Source organism: Saccopteryx bilineata, chromosome 3 (assembly GCF_036850765.1).
Source record: "Saccopteryx bilineata isolate mSacBil1 chromosome 3, mSacBil1_pri_phased_curated, whole genome shotgun sequence".
Taxonomy (NCBI): domain Eukaryota; kingdom Metazoa; phylum Chordata; class Mammalia; order Chiroptera; family Emballonuridae; genus Saccopteryx; species Saccopteryx bilineata.
In genome coordinates, this window is record NC_089492.1 from 250,621,919 (window position 1) to 250,643,094 (window position 21,176).

At 40.4% G+C, this 21,176-nt stretch overlaps 1 protein-coding gene across 1 annotated transcript in view; it reads right to left on the minus strand.

Annotated features, from left to right (window-relative positions):
* Window positions 1-392: 392 nt before the first annotated feature.
* Window positions 393-21,176, minus strand: part of C3H1orf185 (chromosome 3 C1orf185 homolog) — a 45,245-nt gene continuing 24,461 nt past the window's right edge. The window contains exons 3-5 of the mRNA XM_066266549.1: window positions 17,090-17,225; window positions 1,965-2,001; window positions 393-772 (exon numbers count right to left, since the gene is read on the minus strand). Of these exons, the coding sequence (XP_066122646.1) occupies window positions 393-772; window positions 1,965-2,001; window positions 17,090-17,225 (553 nt within the window). The remainder of the gene's footprint in view (window positions 773-1,964; window positions 2,002-17,089; window positions 17,226-21,176) is intronic.

Sequence of the window (21,176 nt, forward strand, 5' to 3'; positions counted from 1 at the left end):
AAAAGCCAAGGAAGTTATTCTACCCAACCCTACCCACATTGAAATTAAATTGAAAATGTCTAAAGTATAAGGAAATGCTGTGAATGTTTTATTTAAAAATATATCTATGCTGAAAATTTCTTAAAGTATTTCTTTTGTATGTTGGAAATATATTTATATTATTTATTATGTCCTTTGATGAAATTTAAGGAGTTAAACTTGATGTTTATGATATCACTCTAGTTCTCCCTGTATTTTCTTTTTAGAAATAAGAATCAGCAGAGGAAGTAAGACTACTCTATGGTAAAGAAAAAGAAAAGCAATATTAGCATGGACATGTTAAGAGACAGAGAAGCTGGTGATTCACTTTTAACTTTACTGATTTTAGTGTATTCAAAGTTTCAAAAGATAAGTCATTCAATATCATGTTGAAGGTTTTGTATTTCAACCTCTGTATTTCTTGAAAATATTTCCTTAATGCTGTCATCCTTCTGATCATCATAATTGTCATATTCAGTACCATCTTCTAATGGAATGGTTGACAGGTATGAAAATACTTTTTCCATTAGAGGTTCCCTGAGAGAAGGCACTGGAGAGCTTGTTTTCACTAGAGAATCATCAAAAAACCAGTCGTCAGCTGCTTCTATAGTTTGGCTGTAACAAGAATCAGATGGTGAATTCAATAAGCTTAAGGTAACATTGCTGTGATTGGTTGCTGAGCTAGTCTCTGAAGAGTCACAAGTGACTTTTTCTGTTGCAAGGCAGAATTCATCTTCAGAGTGATCTTCACTTGCTGTAAAAAGAAAATTAGATTTACTATGAATATTACATATTCATCTGCCAAATTTTAATTGTAAGGACAATGTTTCTTTTAAAAATTCAGAATCTTTTGAGGATTATAATAGACAAGATGATGACCTAGTGAAAATTCTGAGTTGCTATCATCTTATGTATAATGTTAAATATGTAATTGGGAATTAGCAATATTTTTATGGTAATCAAGAGTAGAAAAGTTTATTCTAAATTAAATCAACCTATAAACAGAAGAAGACTACAAAACAGGTTAGAAATTGCAGTTCTTGGAATGTCCCTTAAAATCAGTAAAGACAGATAATTTCTTAACTATTTATAGGTAAATATTGCCTTATTTTAAAAATAAATTTAAAAAATGCCTTCTTGAGTAGGCAGATTACAACATGTTTGATCCTCAGAAGAAAGGGCCTATGAGTTGGTCTTATACCAACAAAAGTAACAACTAACATTTCTTACAATTTACACAGCAGTTTAATGAACTTCCATATCTCATTTACCCTCTCAGTAATTCTTTAAGGTGTCTTATTTGAACCACTTTACAAAAGAGAAGACAGAATTAGAGAAATGACTTACCACAGGTCAGATACAAAATGGATGTCAATCTAGATTTTTGTTACTCTAAGTCTCATACTTCTACTATTATATTATTTATGCTGACAGTGGTATTAAATATGTTGTTTTAGAAAAGATCACATTTTTATCATATCCTCAAATATCTTTTACTATATTTTAAATATTTTTTATATTAATGTGTAACATTAATTTTTAGGGCTGCTTTAAATACCTTGTTGCATTTTATATTCAGCATTTCTAAAATTATGTAGGAGGATACTATTTTGTGATACTAAGACATAATATGCACTATCTAAAGGATTATAAAACAGGTCTTTTGACCTTCTTGCATTACTATATGGCAATGACTATCATACTTTTGGATATAAATACGGGACAAAAATTAAAATTTCACATTTTAATTTAAAATATAACATTTTAATATAAGATATATTCTCTAAAAATATATGCCCATTTACATACTATTAAATTAATGTTTTTCTTGAACTTTTTGGCTCTTAAAAATACTTAGATAACATTTAGGATAGCCTTTTGATTTTTTAAGATGTAAAGTACTCTCACTTGATTATAATTTCTAATAAATTTTTGAGAAAAAGTACCTTTTATATGTGCTGTTTCTTTTTTTCTTTTCTCCTCCTATATAAAAAAATTATTTGTATTTAAAATACTTAATAGTTTTAATATAATTTCTTTGACTTATATACTTACATAAGAATTACAGTTTAGCATAATAAGTTTTTTTTTTTTTCATTTTTTTTTTTCATTTTTCTGAAGCTGGAAACAGGGAGAGACAGACTCCCGCATGCGCCCGACCGGGATCCACCCGGCACGCCCACCAGGGGCAACGCTCTGCCCACCAGGGGGCGATGCTCTGCCCATCCTGGGCGTCGCCATGTTGCGACCAGAGCCACTCTAGCGCCTGGGGCAGAGGCCACAGAGCCATCCCCAGCGCCCGGGCTATCTTTGCTCCAATGGAGCCTTGGCTGCGGGAGGGGAAGAGAGAGACAGAGAGGGAAAGCGCGGCGGAGGGGTGGAGAAGCAAATGGGCGCTTCTCCTGTGTGCCCTGGCCGGGAATCGAACCCGGGTCCTCCGCATGCTAGGCCGACGCTCTACCGCTGAGCCAACCGGCCAGGGCGCATAATAAGTTTTTGATGGAGTAATGTTTTTTTCCATGATAAGAATTTTTTTTTTTTTTTTTTTTTTTTTGCGAGAAACAGAGACAGACAAGAAGGGAGAAAGATGAGAAGCATCAACTCATAGTTGTGACATTTTTAGTTGTTCATTGATTGCTTCTTATGCATGCCTTGACAGGGGGTGAGGGTGGGAGGCTCCAGCCCAGCCCTTGACCTTGGGCTTCAAGCCAGCAACCACTGGGTTTCAAGCCAGCAACTTTTGGTCTCAAGACAGCAACCATGGAGTCCTATCTATGATCCGATGCTCTACGCTCAAGCCAGTGACCTTGTGCTCAAGCTGGTGAGCCTGAGCTCAAGTGGAATGAGCCCACACTGAAGTCACTGACCTCGGTGAATCTGGATCCCAGGTCAACACTACCCATGGCACCACCACCTGATCAGACTCTGTGATAAGATTTTATCTCACTAAAATATGTTGAAAGAAAAGAAAAAGTGTTCAGGTATCATCTGAAAAGAATGTGGAATGGTTCAAGCAGGCAGTCTGCAGGATAGGGAATGAAAGGGTTCAATAGAGTTCAACAGGGTTACTTCTCTCCATCCTCACGAAGAGCCACTTGGTTAGAACTAGAAAGGAATAATAAAGTAATTAGAATTCCTAGACTTAGCCTGACCAGGTGGTGGTGCAGTGGATAGAGCATCGGACTGGGATGCAGAGGACCCAGGTTCGAGAGACCCCAAGGTCTCCAGCTTGAGCGCGGGTTCATCTGGCTTGAGCAAAAAGCTCACCAGCTTGGACTCAAGGTCACTGGTTCAAGCAAGGGGTTACTCGGTCTGCTGAAGGCCCGCAGTCAAGGCACATATGAGAAAGCAATCAATGAACAACTAAGGTTTTGCAATGAAAAACTGATAATTGATGCTTCTCATCTCTCTTCGTTCCTGTCTGTCCCTATCTATCCCTCTCTCTGACTCTCTCTCTGTCCCTGTAAAAAAAAAAGAGTTCCTAGACTTATTTATTTCATTAAATAACAACAACAAAGTCAATTCTTGCTGAAGGCTTTTATAAAAATACAACTATACGTTTGAAGCAAATAAAATATTTGATAAAACAATACATTCCAGGTGTGTTGTGGGAAGTGGGGTAGTGTAGTAGTTCTCAAACTTCATGGCAGCAGAATTATCATATATGGTGTTAAAATGATTCTTGGATATAACACGTGAGACTACTGAAGCATATTCTCTGAGAATGTGCATTGTAACACACACCACAGCTACTTCTGGTATTAGTTTTCCATTGACCATTAGAAAAAGAAAAACAGTGAAACCTATGTGCTCTTATTTATTTTATTTTATTTATTCATTTTAGAGAGGAGAGAGAGAGGGAGAGAGAGACAGAGACGGGGGGAGGAGCTGGAAGCATCAACTCCCGTATGTCCCTTGACCAGGCAAACCCAGGGTTTCGAACCGGCGACCTTAGCATTTCCAGGTCGACGCTTTATCCACTGCGCCACCACAGGTCAGGCCTATGTGCTCTTATTGATAAATGTCACTCCACTAAATTTAATTTCTAAATACACACACACACACACACACACACTCCATGTAAAAAAATAAAAAGAAAGACAATGAGCTGGTGCACAGAACATTTAGGATAGAGCAGGTAAAGTTGAGGCTGGAAAGAGAACATTGCCTCTTGTGTTCTGGGGGAACAGTGTTATTAGTACTCTGTGCTGATCACATTGTTCTGTCCCCCTAAAGGACTTGCTTAAGATATACATATATAGGCTGTATATATATATATTAAGCACTTTTTCAATCAACTTAGTCACTTTTACCTTTTGTTACTATAAATGCCAGTATAGGCTGCTGATCTTACCTTGCCTGGATTTAGGACCAATTCAGTTTTTTGTGTGTGTGACAGAGATAGAGAGAGAGACAGAAAGAGGGACAGATAGGGACAGAAAGGCAAGAAGGGAGAGAGATGAGAAGCATCAATTCTTCATTGCAGCACCTTAGTTGTTTATTGATTGTTATCTCATATGTGCCTTGACCAGGGGCGGGGGGGGGGGAGGCGCTACAGCAGAATGAGTGATCCCTTGCTCAAGCCAGCAACCTTGGGCTCAAACCAGCAATCTTGGGCTCAAGCCAGTGACCATGGGGTCATGTCTATGATCCCACACTCAGCCAGCGAACACGAGCTCAAGCTAGTGAGCCCCTGCTCAAGCCAAATGAGTCCGCGCTCAAGCCAGCGACCTCAGGGTCTCGAACCTGGGTCCTCTGCATCCCAGTCCGATGCTCCATCCACTGTGCCACCGCCTGGTAAGGTAGGAACAATTCAATCTGTGACTCATATAAACTGTATTAGACCATTGCTTCTGAGATATCAATGTACTTATGCATTATCTGGGGAACTAGTTAAAATGTGTAGTTTTGACTCATTAGATTCTGCATTTCTAACAGGCTCCCATGTAATACTGATATTGCTGGCCTGGAAACCACAGAGTAAAACCTTAGACCGATTAAAATTCTATCCAAACTAAGGGAATGACAAAATGGGCATTCTTATATATTGCTACACATAATTGGCAGCATTTTTCCAGCAGGCAATTTAACAAATCTATTTCTAGAAATATGCTAAAAAATAATTTTGGATATATAAATATTCAGTTAGTAGTATGCTCATCACAACATTGTTTAGCTTTTTTTTAAACCTGCAATAGAAAATTCTAAGAGTAAGAAAATACACTGCTCACAAAAATTAGGGAATATTTTATCGCTTCATATTCATTTTGAAATATTCCCTAATTTTTATGAGCAGTATAGTTCAATGTTTTTGGGGGGATTTTGTTTTGTTTTGTTTGTTTGTTTTTGTTGTTGTGTTTTTTTTTAGAGACAGAGAGTCAGAGAGAGGGATAGATAGGGACAGACAGACAGGAATGGAGAGAGATGAGAAGCATCACTAGTTTTTCATTGCGACACCTTAGTTGTTCATTATTGCTTTCTCATATGTGCCTTGACTGCGGGCCTTCAGCAGACCGAGTAACCCCTTGCTCGAGCCAGTGACCTTGGGTCCAAGCTGGTGAGCTTTGCTCTAACCAGATGACCCTGTGCTCAATCAAGCTGGCGACCTCGGGGTCTCGAACCTGGGTCCTCTGCATCCCAGTCCAATGCTCTATCCACTGTGCCACCATCTGGCCAGGCTCAATGTTTTTTTGTTTGTTTTTTGTATTTTTCTGAAGTGAGAAGTGGGGAGGCAGAGACAGACTCCCACATGTGCCCAACCAGGATCCACCTGGCATGCCCACCAGGGGGCGATGCTCTGCCCATCTGGGGCATTGCTCCATTGCAACGGGAGTCATTCTAGCACCTGAGGCGGAGGCCATGGAGACATCCTCAGTGTCTGGGTCAACTTTGCTCCAATGGAGCTTTGGCTGTGGGAGGGAAAGAGAGAGACAGAGAGGAAGGAGAGGGGGAGAGGTGGAGAAGCAGATGGGCACCTCTCCTGTGTGCCCTGGCTGGGAATCAAACCTGGGACTTCCACACACCAGGCCAATGCTCTACCACTGAGCCAGCCGGCCAGGGCCTCAATGTATTTTGATACATAGATATTAGTACAATTAATATTCTACCAACTATTAAAACTGATACTGTATTATCAGAAGTAAGAATTCCAAAAATATGCAAACATTTAAAAAAGACAGAGGAACAACCTTGAAAGGTTGCCCACTGGTTAAATTTAGGAAAAAAATTTTTTTTTTTTTTTTTTTTTTTTGTATTTTTCTGAAGCTGGAAACGGGGAGAGACAGACTCCCGCATGTGCCTGACCGGGATCCACCCCGCACGCCCACCAGGGGCGAGGCTCCGCCCACCAGGGGACGATGTTCTGCCCCTCTGGGGCGTCCAGAGCCACTCCAGCGCCTGGGGCAGAAGCCAAGGAGCCATCCCCAGCGCCCGGGCCATCTTTGCTCCAATGGAGCCTTGGCTGCGGGAGGGGAAGAAAGAGACAGAGAGGAAGGAGAGGGGGAGGGGTGGAGAAGCAGATGGGTGCCTCTCCTGTGTGCCCTGGCCGGGAATCGAACCCGGGACTTCTGCACACCAGGCCAACACTCTACCACTGAGCCAACAGGCCAGGGCCAAATTTAGGAAAATTTGAGCATCAAAATATTATAATTATAGGCCTTGGCCGGTGGCACAGTGGATAGAGCGTTGGCCTGGCATAAGGAGGTCCTGGTTCAATTCCAGGTCAGGGCACACAGGAGAAGTGACCATCTTCTACCTCTTTCCTTCCTTTTTTCCTCCCACAACCAGTGGCTCAGTTGGTTCAAGTATGGCCCCAGCTCTGAGGATAGCTCCATTGGAGGGCATCAGCCTCAGGCACTAAGAATAGCTCAGAGCCCTGGCCAGTTGGCTTAGTGGTAGAGTGTCAGCCTGGTGTGTGGATATCCTGGGTTCAATTCCCAGTCAGGGCATATAGGAGAAGTGACCATCTGCTTCTCCACCCCTCCCCTTCTCTCTCTCTCTTCCCCTCCTCCAGCCATGGCTCAATTGGTTTGAGTGCATCACCCCAGGCACTGAGGATGGCTCGAGTGGAGCCTTCACCTCAGGCACTAAAAGTGACTCAGTTGGCCTGACCAGGTGGTGGCGCAGTGGATAGAGCGTCGGACTGGGATGTGGAGGACCCAGGTTCGAGACCCCAAGGTCGCCAACTTGAGCGCGGGCTCATCTGGCTTGAGCAAAGCTCACCAGCTTGGACCCAAGGTCGCTGGCTTAAGCAACGAAAAACTGATAATTGATGCTTCTCATCTTTCTCCGTTCCTGTCTGTCTGTCCCCATCTGTCCCTCTCTCTGACTCTCTCTCTGTCTCTGTAAAAAACAAACAAACAAAAATGAATAAAATCTGTTACTTTAAAAGTGACTCAGTTGCAAGCATGGTCCCAGATGGGCAGAGCATCAGCTCCAGACAGGAGTTGCTGGGTGAATACGGGTGGGGGTGCATGAAGGAGTCTGTATGTCTTATCTCCCCTCCTCTTACTTGGAAAAAAAGAAGAAAAAATAGAAATAATACATTGGGTGAAAGAACAGACATTATCTTTGTGATTAACTAAATTCCATAGTGCAGGGCAAATGAACACTTCATGCCTCCAGATGTGATAACCTGAATCTTATCACAAGGAAAAGCCAAATTGAGGAACAGTCTATGATCTATAAAACAAACTTGCTTGTATTCTTCAAAAATGTCAATATCATGAAAGATAAAAGAAATTTTAAAATATTTTTAACTGAATAATGATGAAAACAAAACACAAATATTTGTGGGATGCAGCAAAATCTGAATATTAAATGCTTATATTAGAAAAGAAGAAAAGTGCAAGAATAATAAAATTGAAGACTTCTACCAATACTGATTAAAGAAAAGAGAGAGATAATCAGAAATACAGAGTGCCATCACTAAAGAGTCTTCAGATATTAGGATAATAAGAGGATGCCATTAAAACCTTTATGCCAATAAACTTAACAATATAGATGAAGTGGAAACAATATAGATGAAGTGGAAACACTTTTCATTCATCCTGTGAATATTGATATTACTATCTAACAAAGATATTACAAGATAAGAAAATAACAATAATATCCATTGTAAACACAGATGCAAAAATTATTATTATTTTTATTATTAAGTAAGAGGCAGGGAGGCAGACAGACAGACTGTTACATGTACCCTGACCAGGACCGACCAGCAAGCCTCTACTGGGTGCTGCTCTGCCCATCTGGGGCTGCTGCTTCGTTGCTCAGCAATCTATCTATTTTAATGCCTGAGGCAAGGCCATGGAGCCATCTTCAGCACCTGGGGCCAACTTGCTGGAACCATTCAAGCTATGGCTGCAAGAGGAGAAGAGAGAGAGAGAGAGAGAGAGAGAGAGAGAGAGAGAGAGAGAGAGAGGAGAAGAAGGGGTGGGGAAGCAGATGGTTGCTTCTCCTGTGTGCCCTGACTGGAAATCGAACCTGGGATTTCCACACGCCAGGTCAGTAGACTGCTGAGCCAGCTAGTCAGGGCCACAAAAATTCTTTAAATTAAATTATTATATCAAATTCAATGAGGTTTGTTTTAGGAATACAGGTTGGTTTAAAATTTGAGATTCAATGTAACCCACATGAATAAAATAAAAAAGAAAACCCATGTGAACAATTTCAAAAGATGCAGAAATAGCATTTTGCAAAATTCAGCGCTCCTTATTGATTTTTAAAAATAAGCCTTTCAGTAAACTAAGAATAGAAGGGAATTTTCTCAACTTGCATTTATAAAACTCTCATAGTCTACCTCCTACTTAATAGTGTAGAGCTAAATGTGTTCTAAGATTAGGAATACAAAAAGGATAATTGCTTTCAACACTTTGATTCATTATTATGCTAGAGTTCCTACCCAATGGAGTAAGATGAGAAAATAAAATAAAAGCATGAAGATTGAAAAAAAAAGTAAGACTGATGTGTTCTGCAGAGGACATGATTGTATATGAAGAAAATCTTATGGAGTCCACAAAAAGACTACTAGAAGTAACAAATAAATTTTTTTTTTTAGATTTTATTTATTCATTATAGAGAGGAGAGAGAGAGAGAGAGAGAAGGGGGGACGAGCAGGAAGCATCAACTCCCATATGCGCCTTGACCAGGCTAGCCCAGGGTTTCGAACCGGCAACCTCAGTGTTTCCAGGTTGACACTTTATCCACTGCGCCACCACAGGTCAGGCAAAGTAACAAATTTATTTGTAAAGGTCACAGAACATAGTTCAATATAAACGCTTGTAGTAACCTTGGCAATTCACTAAAAAACTAATATATAAACCAAAAGTAATTCTCATTACAATCTCAACAAGATTATTTGTTGGTAGAGATAAGTTTATCTTAAAATTTACATGACAAAAGAACAATAAAAACTAAAACAATGTTGAATCATTGTGCTGCTCAATCTATGACCTATTATTCAGCTAGGGTGTGGTATTGGGAGAGAAAAACATACAGATAAATGGTGCAAATAGAAAACCCAGAAATAGATCCATACATATATGCCCAACAGATTCTTGACAAAAGTTGTAAAAGCATTTAAATGGAAATACTGTTTTTCAAAAAACAATACTGGAACAATTAGACATCAGGAGTTCCCCTAGATGAAATTTGATCTAAACCTCATACCTTATATAAAAATTAAAAATATTAACTAAAAATAGATTAAAGATAGAAATATAAAAGGTAAAATTATAATAGCTAAAACAATCTTCAAAAAGAACAAAGTTGAAGACCTTCTGAATATCAAAACACTACAAAGTTATAGTAATCAAGACAGTGTGGTACTGGTATAAGGATACATCTATAGATCAATGAAATAGATCACAAAAGGAAGGGCTGAGTAATTATGTTATGTTAAAAATAAAAGGAGCCTGACCAGGCAGTGACGCAGGGGATAGAGTGGCAGACTGGGATGCGGAGGACCCAGGTTCAAGACCCTGAGGTCGCCATCTTAAGTGCGGGATAATCTGGTTTGAGCAAAGCTCACCAGCTTGGACCCAAGGTCACTGGCTCGAGCAAAGGATTACTCAGCCTGCCAAAGGCCCATGGTCAAGGCACATATGAGAAAGCAATCAATGAACAACTAAGGTGTCGCAACGAAAAACTAATGATTGATGCTTCTCATCTCTCTCCATTTCTGTCTGTCCCTATCTATCCCTCTCTCTGACTCTCTCTCTGTCTCTGTCTCTGTAAAAATAAAATAAAAGGAATTTTTGTTTATCAAAACATGCCATAAAAATAGTTAAAATAAAGGAAAGCCACAAATTGGATGAAGACATAAAAATTAACATAACTGACAAAAGATTAGTTATCCAGAATAAATAACTTTAACGTTTTATAATAAAAGGACAAACTAATAGAAAAAGAGGTGAGATTTAAACAGGCCTTTTACATAAGAGTAAACCATAATAGTCAATAAACTTTAGAAAAGACAATCACCTCATTCTTTAGCAGGAAAATACAAATTAAAACTACACTGCTCACAAAAATTAGGGGATCAGGGAACATGCAGATACTCTAGTACTTTCAGCCTTTTGTATAGTGCATTTTCACCAATGAAATAAAAGTTGGTTTTGCATCTCATCTGCATAATCAATTAACTTTGTTTAACTTGTCATTTGCTTTTGTGATGTTCTTGTTTAATAAAAGAAAAATCCCCGACCAGGGCACATACATATAGGAACAGATCAATGTTCCTGTCTCTGTCTGTCTGTCTCTCCTTTCCTCTCTCTCTAAAGTCAATAAAATAAACATTTTAAAAAATCAAATGCTTCTTTTTTTTTTTTTTTTGTATTTTTCCGAAGCTGGAAACAGGGAGGCAGTCAGACAGACTCCCGCATGCACCTGACTGGGATCCACCCGGCATGCCCACCAGGGGGCGATGCTCTGCCCATCTTGGGGCGTCGCTCTGCCGCAATCAGAGCCATTCTAGCGCCTGAGGCAAAGGCCACAGAGCCATCCTCAGTGCCCGGGCAAACTTTGCTCCAGTGGAGCCTTGGCTGCGGAAGGGGAAGAGAGAGACAGAGAGGAAGGAGAGAGGGAGGGGTGGAGAAGCAGATGGGCGCCTCTCCTGTGTGCCCTGGCCAGGAATCGAACCCAGGACTCCTGCATGCCAGGCCGACGCTCTACCACTGAGCCGAATGCTTCTTTTTTTATCGCTTCATATTAATTTTGAAATATGCCCTAGTTTTTGTGAGCAGTATATAAGGAGATATCAAGAGAATGAGAAGACAAGTCACAAACTGGGTAAAAATGTTTGCAAAAGATATATCTAATACACTTATAAAAAATATAAAGAACACTTAAAACTCAACAATAAGAAAATAACCCAATTAAAAATGAGCAAAAGAGCCTGACCAGGCGGTGACACAATGGATAGAGTGTCAGATTGGAATGCAGAGGACCCAGGTTCGAAACCCCGAGGTTGCCGGCTTGAGTGCAAACTCATCACTTAAGTGCCGGGTCACTGGCTTGAGCGTGGGATCATAGACATGACCCCATGGTTGCTGGCTTGAGCCTAAGGTCACTGGTTTGAGCAAGGGGTCACTCGCTCTGCTGAAGCTGCCCCACTGGTCAAGGTATATATGAGAAAGCAATCAATGAACAACTAAGATACTGCAACAAAGAATTGATGCTTCTCATTTCTCTCCTTTCCTGTCTGTCTGTCCCTATCTGTCCCTCTCTCTGTCTCTGTCACACACAAAAAAATGATCAAATTATTTAGATAACTCACCAAAGAAGATACACAAATGGCAGATAATCATATGAAAAGACATTCAACATAATATGTCATTAGGGAAATACACATGAAAACAACAAAATGTACTATGCCTATTATAATGGTGAAAATTCAAAACACTGACCAGCAAATGCTGGTGAAGATGTGAAACATCAGGAACTTTCATTCATTGCTAGTGTGAATGTAAAATGGTACAACCACTTTGGCAGACAGTTGGCTGTTTCTTACAAAATTAAACAGCTCTTACCATTCTGTCCAGCAATTATGATCATTGCTATTTACCTAAATGAGTTAAAAATGTATGTCCACACAAAAACCTGCACACAGATGTTTATAGCTGCTTTATTCGTAATTGCCAAAACTTGGAAGCAACCAAGATTTCCTTTAGTAAGGGAGTGGGATAAACAAACTGGTATATTCATACAATGGATAGTTATTCAGCACTGAAAAAGAATGTGCTATCCATCCTTAAAAAGTTCTGGAGAACCTTAAATGCATATTACTAAGTGAAAGAAGCCAATCTAAAAGGGCTACATACTATATGATTTCAACGTTATGACATTCTGAAAAAGGCAAAACTCAGTGCTTGCCGGGGGTTAGATGGAAGGGAGGAATAAACAGGCAAAGAACAATGATATTTGTAGGATAGTGGAACTATTCTGTATGATAGTATAATGGTGGAGCTCTCTCTCCCCCTCTCTTCCCTTCTCCCATCTTCTCTCTTTCTCTCGCTCTATTCCATGGTTTGATAATATATATCATACATGTTAAATATGCACATATATAATATTTAATATATATTAAATATGCAATATATCATATATATTAAATATGTATTAAATATTAAATATGTATCATATATGATACATATATTTTTTTCCCCAAACCCATAGAATGTGTAACACCAAGAGTAAATCCTAGCCCTGGCCGGTTGGCTCAGCGGTAGAGCGTCGGCCTAGCATGCGGAGGACCCGGGTTCGATTCCCGGCCAGGGCACACAGGAGAAGCGCCCATTTGCTTCTCCACCCCTCCGCCGTGCTTTCCCTCTCTGTCTCTCTCTTCCCCTCCCGCAGCCAAGGCTCCATTGGAGCAAAGATAGCCCGGGCGCTGGGGATGGCTCTGTGGCCTCTGCCCCAGGCGCTAGAGTGGCTCTGGTCGCAACATGGCGACGCCCAGGATGGGCAGAGCATCGCCCCCTGGTGGGCAGAGCGTCTCCCCTGGTGGGCGTGCCGGGTGGATCCCGGTCGGGCGCATGCGGGAGTCTGTCTGACTGTCTCTCCCTGTTTCCAGCTTCAGAAAAATGAAAAGAAAAAAAAAAAAAAAAGAGTAAATCCTAATGTAAACTATGGGCTTTGGGTGATAATGATGTGTCAATACAAGTTCATTAATTGTAACAAATGTACCTTTCTGGATGTTGATAGTGGGGAGGGTGTGAGGGACAATGGGTATAATGGGAACTCTATACTTCCTGCTCAATTTTGCTGTGAACTTAAATTTGCTAAAAAATAAAGTCCATTAAGAAAAGCTATAGTGAGATACTATTCTACAGTCATCAGATTGTCAAAAATTTAGGAGCCTAAAAATATCAATATATATTTGAAGACATGGAGCAATCCTAGCACTTATACATGCCTGGGGGGAATGTATATTGATAGTTACTTTGGAAACCAATTTAGAATTATTTAATAATATTGAACATGCACATACCCCATAGGTCAGCAATTCTACTGTTATATACATTCCCTATAGAAATTTCCTAAAAAACAACTAAACAACAACCCCAAAGTCCATAACATAAAATCTGATATATTCATACAATAGAATGAATACAATAGTAAAAATAATAAACTATGGGTACATGCACCAACATGGAAGAGCCTCAGAATGTAATATTGCACAAAAAGTTAGAGTATATTATACATAGAGCCCCAAAATGTACAAAATTTAATAATACATTGTTCAAGGATCTATAACATTTGTGGTAAAACCATAAAGAAAACCAAGGAAATAGTTCATTGCAATTGTAGGATAGTGAGTCAGTCCTTCAGCAAAGGGATAAAGTGTGGGATATAAGAGATAAAGACTCAGGACACCTGAAAGGTGCTGGTAATATGCTGTTTCTTATTCTGGGTGGTGGGTATAAGTAATTATTACATTGATTATTCTCTAAACTGTGTGTGAGTTCTCTTTTGTGTGTATGTTGTATTTCACAATAAAAGCTCTTTTAGAAACCATGCTATAGTTCTATATTAATTTAAACCATATTTTAAAAATAATTTACATGTTCCTACTTGTCTGCTGTAGTAGCAAAGAAAGAGGCCAGAACACAGGCGAAACTGAGACAAGAAAAAGGGACAATATGAAAGTCTCTTACATACTGAAACTGATTGTGGATGAGATCAACACTATCTTATTCTTTCATACTATGTTTTCCACGATCTTTTCTTGTGAATAAGGTTCCTTTCACTATCAAGAGTCCTGAATAATAATTTGTGTTTACTAGTACATTATTTACCATATCTTTCTGACTAGCCCGTAAATCTCATGAGAACAGGGGCTCTTGTCTCTCTTGTTCACCACCAAATATTCAAATGCCTAGAACAGTGCTTAGCACATAAACACTTATTGCATATTTACTGAATGAATAATAAACAACCTAATTAAAATTTAGTACTCCTATATAGGTACTTCTTCCATCATAACACTCATGACATTTTTTTTTTTGTATTTTGTTTTGTATTTTTTCTGAAGCTGGAAATGGGGAGAGACAGTCAGACAGACTCCCGCATGCGCCCAACTGGGATCCACCTAGCACGCCCACCAGGGGACGATGCTCTGCCCCTCCCGGGCGTTGCTCTGTTGCGACCAGAGCCACTCCAGAGCCTGGGGCAGAGGCCGAGGAGCCATGCCCAGCGCCCGGGCCATCTTTGCTCCAATGGAGCCCCGCTGCAGGAGGGGAAGAGAGAGACAGAGAGGAAGGAGAGGGGGAGGGGTGGAGAAGCAGATGGGCGCTTCTCCTGTGTGCTCTGGCCGGGAATCGAACCCGGGACTTCTGCACGCCAGGCCGACGCTCTACCACTGAGCCAACTGGCCAGGGCCAACACTCATGACATTTTTGTAATTGTCTTTTTGAATGTATCCACCATTGGTTATGAAGACACCATTACATCAGTAGTATCTAGCAAAATTCCTAACATGTGATGGGTATCAGTATATTCAATTAGTGTTAAATGTATATATAGAAACATTTTTTTCTCTGTAATGATCTTTATTTCAAACCATCCTTCATTTGAAAGTCAGAGCTTTAAGAATCTTTAAAATTAATTTGATCATTAAACATGTCTTCTTAAAGTCTTCCAGTAATAATAATATTGATACTTGCATGGTGCTCACTATGTGGCCAGGTACTGTTCTGAGTGTTTTTTATATAGCAATTTATTTAATTCCCGTAACAACTCTAAGGCGATGAAGTCATCCTCATTTTTCAGATGAGGAAATTGAGACACACAGAAGTAAAATAACTTGCCTAAAATTACACAGCTAGTAGTGGTAGAGCAAGGATTCTAACTTCTTCAGTCTATGCTCTTGATCATAATCCCATAATGCCTCCCGCGGTCTGTGGAGCCTATGCGGTAAAATCCAAAATTCTTAAACTGCAAATAAGGCTCTTCACAATGTTATCTCCAGAATCTTTTCCCACCACTCCCTTCTATAAACCCTAGATTCCAAACATTATAACATTTTTCTGAAAATGTTGTGTCCTTTCATTTCCTTTGTTTTCTTTCCTCCTGTCAAACTTCTATTCGCTTCTCAAAACCCAGCTAAAAATGTCTTTTCTGTGAAGTCTTTCTTTTTTTTTTTCCTGAAGTTGGAAACAGGGAGGCAGACAGACAGCCGGGATCCACCCGGCATGCCCACCAGGGGGCGATGCTCTGCCCATCTGGGGCATCGCTCTGTTGCAACCAGAGCCATTCTAGCACCTGAGGCAGAGGCCACAGAGCCATCCTCAGTTCCCTGAGCCAACTTTGTTCCAAAGGAGCCTTGGCTGCAGGAGGGGAAGAGAGAGACAGAGAGGAAGGAGAGGGGGAGGGGTGAAGAAGCAGATGGGCACTTCTCCTGTGTGCCCTGGCCGGGAATCGAACCCAGGACTCTTGCACACCAGGCCGACGCTCTACCACTGAGCCAACCAGCCAGAGCCTGTGAAGTCTTTCTTAATTTATGCTCCCTTGTCTGCATTTCTTCAATTTTGTGTCTTTTATCACATTATGTTCTCATTTTTAGTTATATATTTTTCTTCTCTACTAACTTTGGGCTCATCTAGGTCTGGACTCAAGTCTTTTTTTTTTTTAATTTTAAATAGAGAAGAAAGGAGAAAGAGAGAAAAACATAAATTTGTTGTTCCACTTATTTATGCATTCATTGGATGATTCTTGTGTTTCCTGACCAGGGACTGAACCTGCAACCTTGGCGTATTCAGATGACACTCTAACCAACTGAGCTACCTGGCTAGTGCTTTGGCTCATGTCTTATTTATATAGACTCAGTACCAAAACTAGTGTTGCCATATTTAAGGCACTCAAAAAATGTTTATTGAACAGATGAATAAACACTGAGTTCAACTTGAGTTCAATATTCAAGATGTATAATGAAACTTTGACATTTTATCATTTTGTTGCTATTTTAATATTAATGTTATAAAACCATTAAAGTATTTGTTTTGTTTAGCTATATCATAGTTTTAAGTTTCTACTGATCTCTCCCTTGTTTTACTCAGCACTGTTTTGACACATAACAAAAAGTTAATTATGTGTCTGCCTTTCACATGTGTACTAGCTAGCACCTCAAATGTAGGGTTCATATCTTACTCTCCTCAATGAGGGAAACGCAGAGCTTGGATATGAAGGCTAAAATCCTTAATTTTACTTAGTTGGTTCCATTAGATTATCTGCTTATCTGAGTATTCTCTTATCTCCATGTCTTTCCTCTGATAGGCCTGGCAATTTTGCTTTATTTTTCTTAGCCATTTATCTTCATCCTTGTAACAATCACAACATGGGAATGTAGGTTCTCAGGCTAGAGATAAAGCAAAGCAAATATCAAAGGAGACATTTTCATTTAGTTTTTCAGTATCCTATAATGTAAACCCTAACTAGTTTGGGTAATTTAAATTTAGCTCATGTTATTGTCCCTCAGATTAAAAAAATACCAGTAGATACTCTGTCTTTCAAACCTGGAAGATAACAATGCTAATAACATGATATCAAAAAATTATTTGAAAAAATTGCACTCTACCTGTAATTGGAATACTCCAGTATGAAAATTTCGAGATATAAAAATACTCTGAGAATGAGATTCACTCTTCTCCTTTAATGGTCTTTGGTTGCATCTCTCATCAGTTGTTTTAAAATAGGAATTTTGAAATATTTCCCTGAAAAATATTTTATAGACAATGTTAATAAAAATGAATTATATTGTAAATCAATTAAAATTATTTTATTTCCAATAGTTATACATAAGGGTTTAATATTAGAATATATATATTACTACATATTTATTTATTTATTTTTATTATTTTTTTCTAAGTGGAAGGAGAGGAAATAGAGAGATAGACTCCCTGTAAAGCCAGGAGGCAGGGCCAGGGCCACTGTAAGGCCAGCAGCCATGGCCAGGGCCACCATCAGAGCAGCCCAGCCCTTGCAGGTTCGCATTGGATTCGGACAGTCGGTAAAGAAACAGCGGAGCCAAAAACTGATGGGCCATAGTCTTTAATTCCAGCTTGCACCCGGCGGGCAAGCAAAAACACACTGGGCTCCAAAACCCAATCACATTCAGTGCTCACAAAGCTACTGACTTATCCGAGTTTCCTAGAATCAAAGGTTTCTAGCTCACCAGACTCACCCACCTCTGTTCCCCATCTCCTTCCTTATCCCAGATACAAACTCTACACAAACTGGCATCTCACTCAGCACTCCACCATCTTGGCTGCTTCTCCTGGCCTCCTCCACGTGGCCTTTCTCTGCTCTCCTCTGCTCTCTCTCTTCTAATGATAATCTCAGGAACCAAGAGCCCAAGCTCCCGCTCCTTCCCTATTTTATAGTGTAGAAATCCAAACTCTTAATCCAATATACAAAATAGGGAAGTCTCTAATACAAAGTCACTTCTCTGAGGCATGATTGGATTGTACCACCCCACATCAAAAAAGGGTGGGAAAGGCTTAATCCCAAAACCAAGCCCCAGGCTACAAGGATTCTCAACACACATTAATATCACCTGGGCGAAGGCCTCACGTGGGCAGTGCCTATTTTTAACAAAGTGAGCATAATACATTTTATCTGCCCAACACTCCCCCATGCGGAAATCCACCTGGCAACCCCTATCTGGGACCAATGCTTTGCCCATCTGGGGCCATGCTCACAACCAAGGTATTTTTAGTGCCTGGGGCAGAGGCTCCAGGGAATCATCCTCAGTGCCCAGGGCTTATGCACTTAAACCTATTGAGTCATGGCTGCAGGAGGAGAAGAGAGAGAGATAAGAGGGAGGGAGAAGGGAAGAGAAGCAGATGGTTGCTTCTCCTGTGTTCCCTGACCAGGAATCAAACCTGGGACATCCACATTCCAGGCTGATGTTCTACCACTGAGCCAACTGGCTAGGGCTTACATATTTATTTTTAAAGGCACAAATCAACTTATCACCTTATATATCCCCTTCTCATGTTACTAATTTAATTATATTTTATTCATAGAACGTAAATTAAGCTACTTCTTATGCAGTTTGAAGGTCAATCATGAGTTTTTCTAATTTTTAAAAGTGTTCAATTACAGGCCCTAGCCAGTTCGTTCAGTGGTAGAGCGTTGGCTCAGCATGTGGAAGTCCCGGGTTTGATTTCCGGGTACGGCACACAGGAAAAGCGACCATCAGCTTCTCCACCTCTCTCCTCCCTGTATCTCTCTCTCCTCTCTCTTCTCCCACCTCAGCCATGGCTAAATGGTTTGAGCAAAGTTGGCCCTGGGCGCTGAGGATGGCTCCATGGCCTTGTCTCAGGTGCTATAATAGCTCAATTGCCAAGCAACAGAGCAATGACCCAGATGGGCAGAGCATCACCCTATAGGGGGTGTAAAGCCGGAAGCCATGGCCAGGGCTACCATCAGAGCAGCCTGGCCCATGCAGGTTCGCATTGGATTGGGACAGTCGGTAAAGAAACAACGGAGCCACAAACTGGTGGGCCATAGTCTTTCATCCTAGCTTGCACCCGGCAGGCAAGTAAAAACACACACTGGGCTCCAAAACCCAGTCACATTCAGTGCTCACAAAACTACTGACTTATCCGAGTTTCCTAGAATCAAAGGTTTCTAGCTCACCAGCCTTATTCTCCTCAGTTCCCCATCTCCTTCCTTATCCCAGATACAAACTCTGCACCAACTCTCTTTTCACTCAGCACTCCGCCATCTTGGCTGCTTCTCCTGGCCTCCTCCACGTAGCCTTTCTCTGCTCTCCTCTGCTCTCTCTCTTCTAATGATAATCTCAGGAACCAAGAGCGCAAACTCCCGTTCCGCCCCCACTTTATAGTGTAGATTCAAAACCCTTAATCCAATATACAAAATAGGGAAGTCTCTAATACAAAGTCACTTTCTGAGGCATGACTGGATTGTACCACCCCACATCAAAAAAGGGTAGGAAAGGCTTAATCCCAAAACCAAGCCCCAGGCTACAAGGATTCTGCCTGCCTTTAGCCCACCCCAACACACATTAATATCACCTGGGCGACAGCCTGGCCTCCTCGTGTTATCTTTAACAAAGTGAGCATAATACATTTTATCTGCCCAACAGGGGGCTTGCTGGGTGGATTCCCATCTGGGTGTATGTGGGAGTCTGTCTCTGTCTCCCTGCCTCTCTCACTTAATAAAAAAAAGTTCCATTACAGGTTTTTTGTTTGTTTGTTTGTTTTTACAGAGACAGAGAGTCAGAGAGAGGGATAGATAGGGACAGACAGACAGGAACGAAGAGAGATGAGAAGCATCAGTCATCAGTTTTTCGTTGCAACACCTTAGTTGTTCATTGATTGCTTTCTCATATGTGCCTTGACCGCGGGCCTTCAGCAGACTCAGTAACCCCTTGCTCGAGCCAGTGACCTTGGGTCCAAGCTGGTGAGCTTTGCTCAAACCAGATGAGCCCGTGCTCAAGCTGGCAACCTGGGGGTCTTGAACCTGGGTCCTCTGCATCCCAGTCCAAGGCTCACTGCGCCACCGCCTCGTCAGGCTCCATTACAGTTTACATACAATATTGTTCTGTATTGGTCTCAGGTGTACAGCATAGTGGTTTAGAAAATCAGGTACTGTACTTTACGAAGTGCTCTGCCCAACATTTCAAGTATCCACCTGGCCCTATATGTTGTTATTACAATATTATTAACTATATTCCCTTTGCTATAATTTACATCTCTATGACTATTCTGTAACTACCAATTTTTACTTCTTAATCTCTTCACCATTTTCACTCAGTCCTCCAATCCCCATCCCTTGTCAACCATCAGTCTGTTCTCTGTATCTCTGAGTCTATTTCTATTTTGTTTGTTTATTTTGATCTTTAGTATTCTTCTTTTTGCTTATGAGATAATTAATTGACTTTAATGTTAGCCTTTTCATAAATTTGCCTTTAATGGCAAAGGAAATTAAGTGAAATGAAACTCAATGGTCAGTTTTATATTTAATAATATCTCTTATAAAAGTAAATGGGAGGAAACAAAATTAAAACTAATGACTTACAAAAGAAGAGTAACTGTGATCTTTATCCATGCAACCACAAACAATTTTGAGAGAGGGTTTTAAATAATAAAGCAGCAAGTAAACTCCCAGATGGTCAAAAACAGTTATATATAATGGAATGTAGTTTCTAAGTCATTCTAAACTTAATAATTTAAATAATAATGTTAATGTCTAATGGGTGGTGATGCCATTGCTCTCATGGAGCTTAAACCCTAGTAAGGAAAACAAATAAATAATCACAAGAAAATGAAAAATTACAAGTGTGGAAAGTGTTATTAAGGATAATTACCTGGTACTGTGTGAGTCCTATATAACAAAGGGAATTAATCTGGTTAGACAGGTCAGAGAAGGCTTTTCTGAGGAAGGGATGATTGAATTGGATATCTGAAGAAGAGTTTTAAGAGTGTGATGGAAGAGAGATGTGGGAGGAGTAAGAATAATCTAATCAGAGAGAATATCAAGTCCAAAGACCTAGTGTACAAATTAGAACAGTGCAGCAGAAGCACAGAAGACGAGGGAAAGTGGGAAATGAAACAAGACTATGCATGGGAAGATCATCTAGGGACTAAAACTCATATCATTTTATCTTTATCTGAAAAGCAATGGGAAGACTTCAT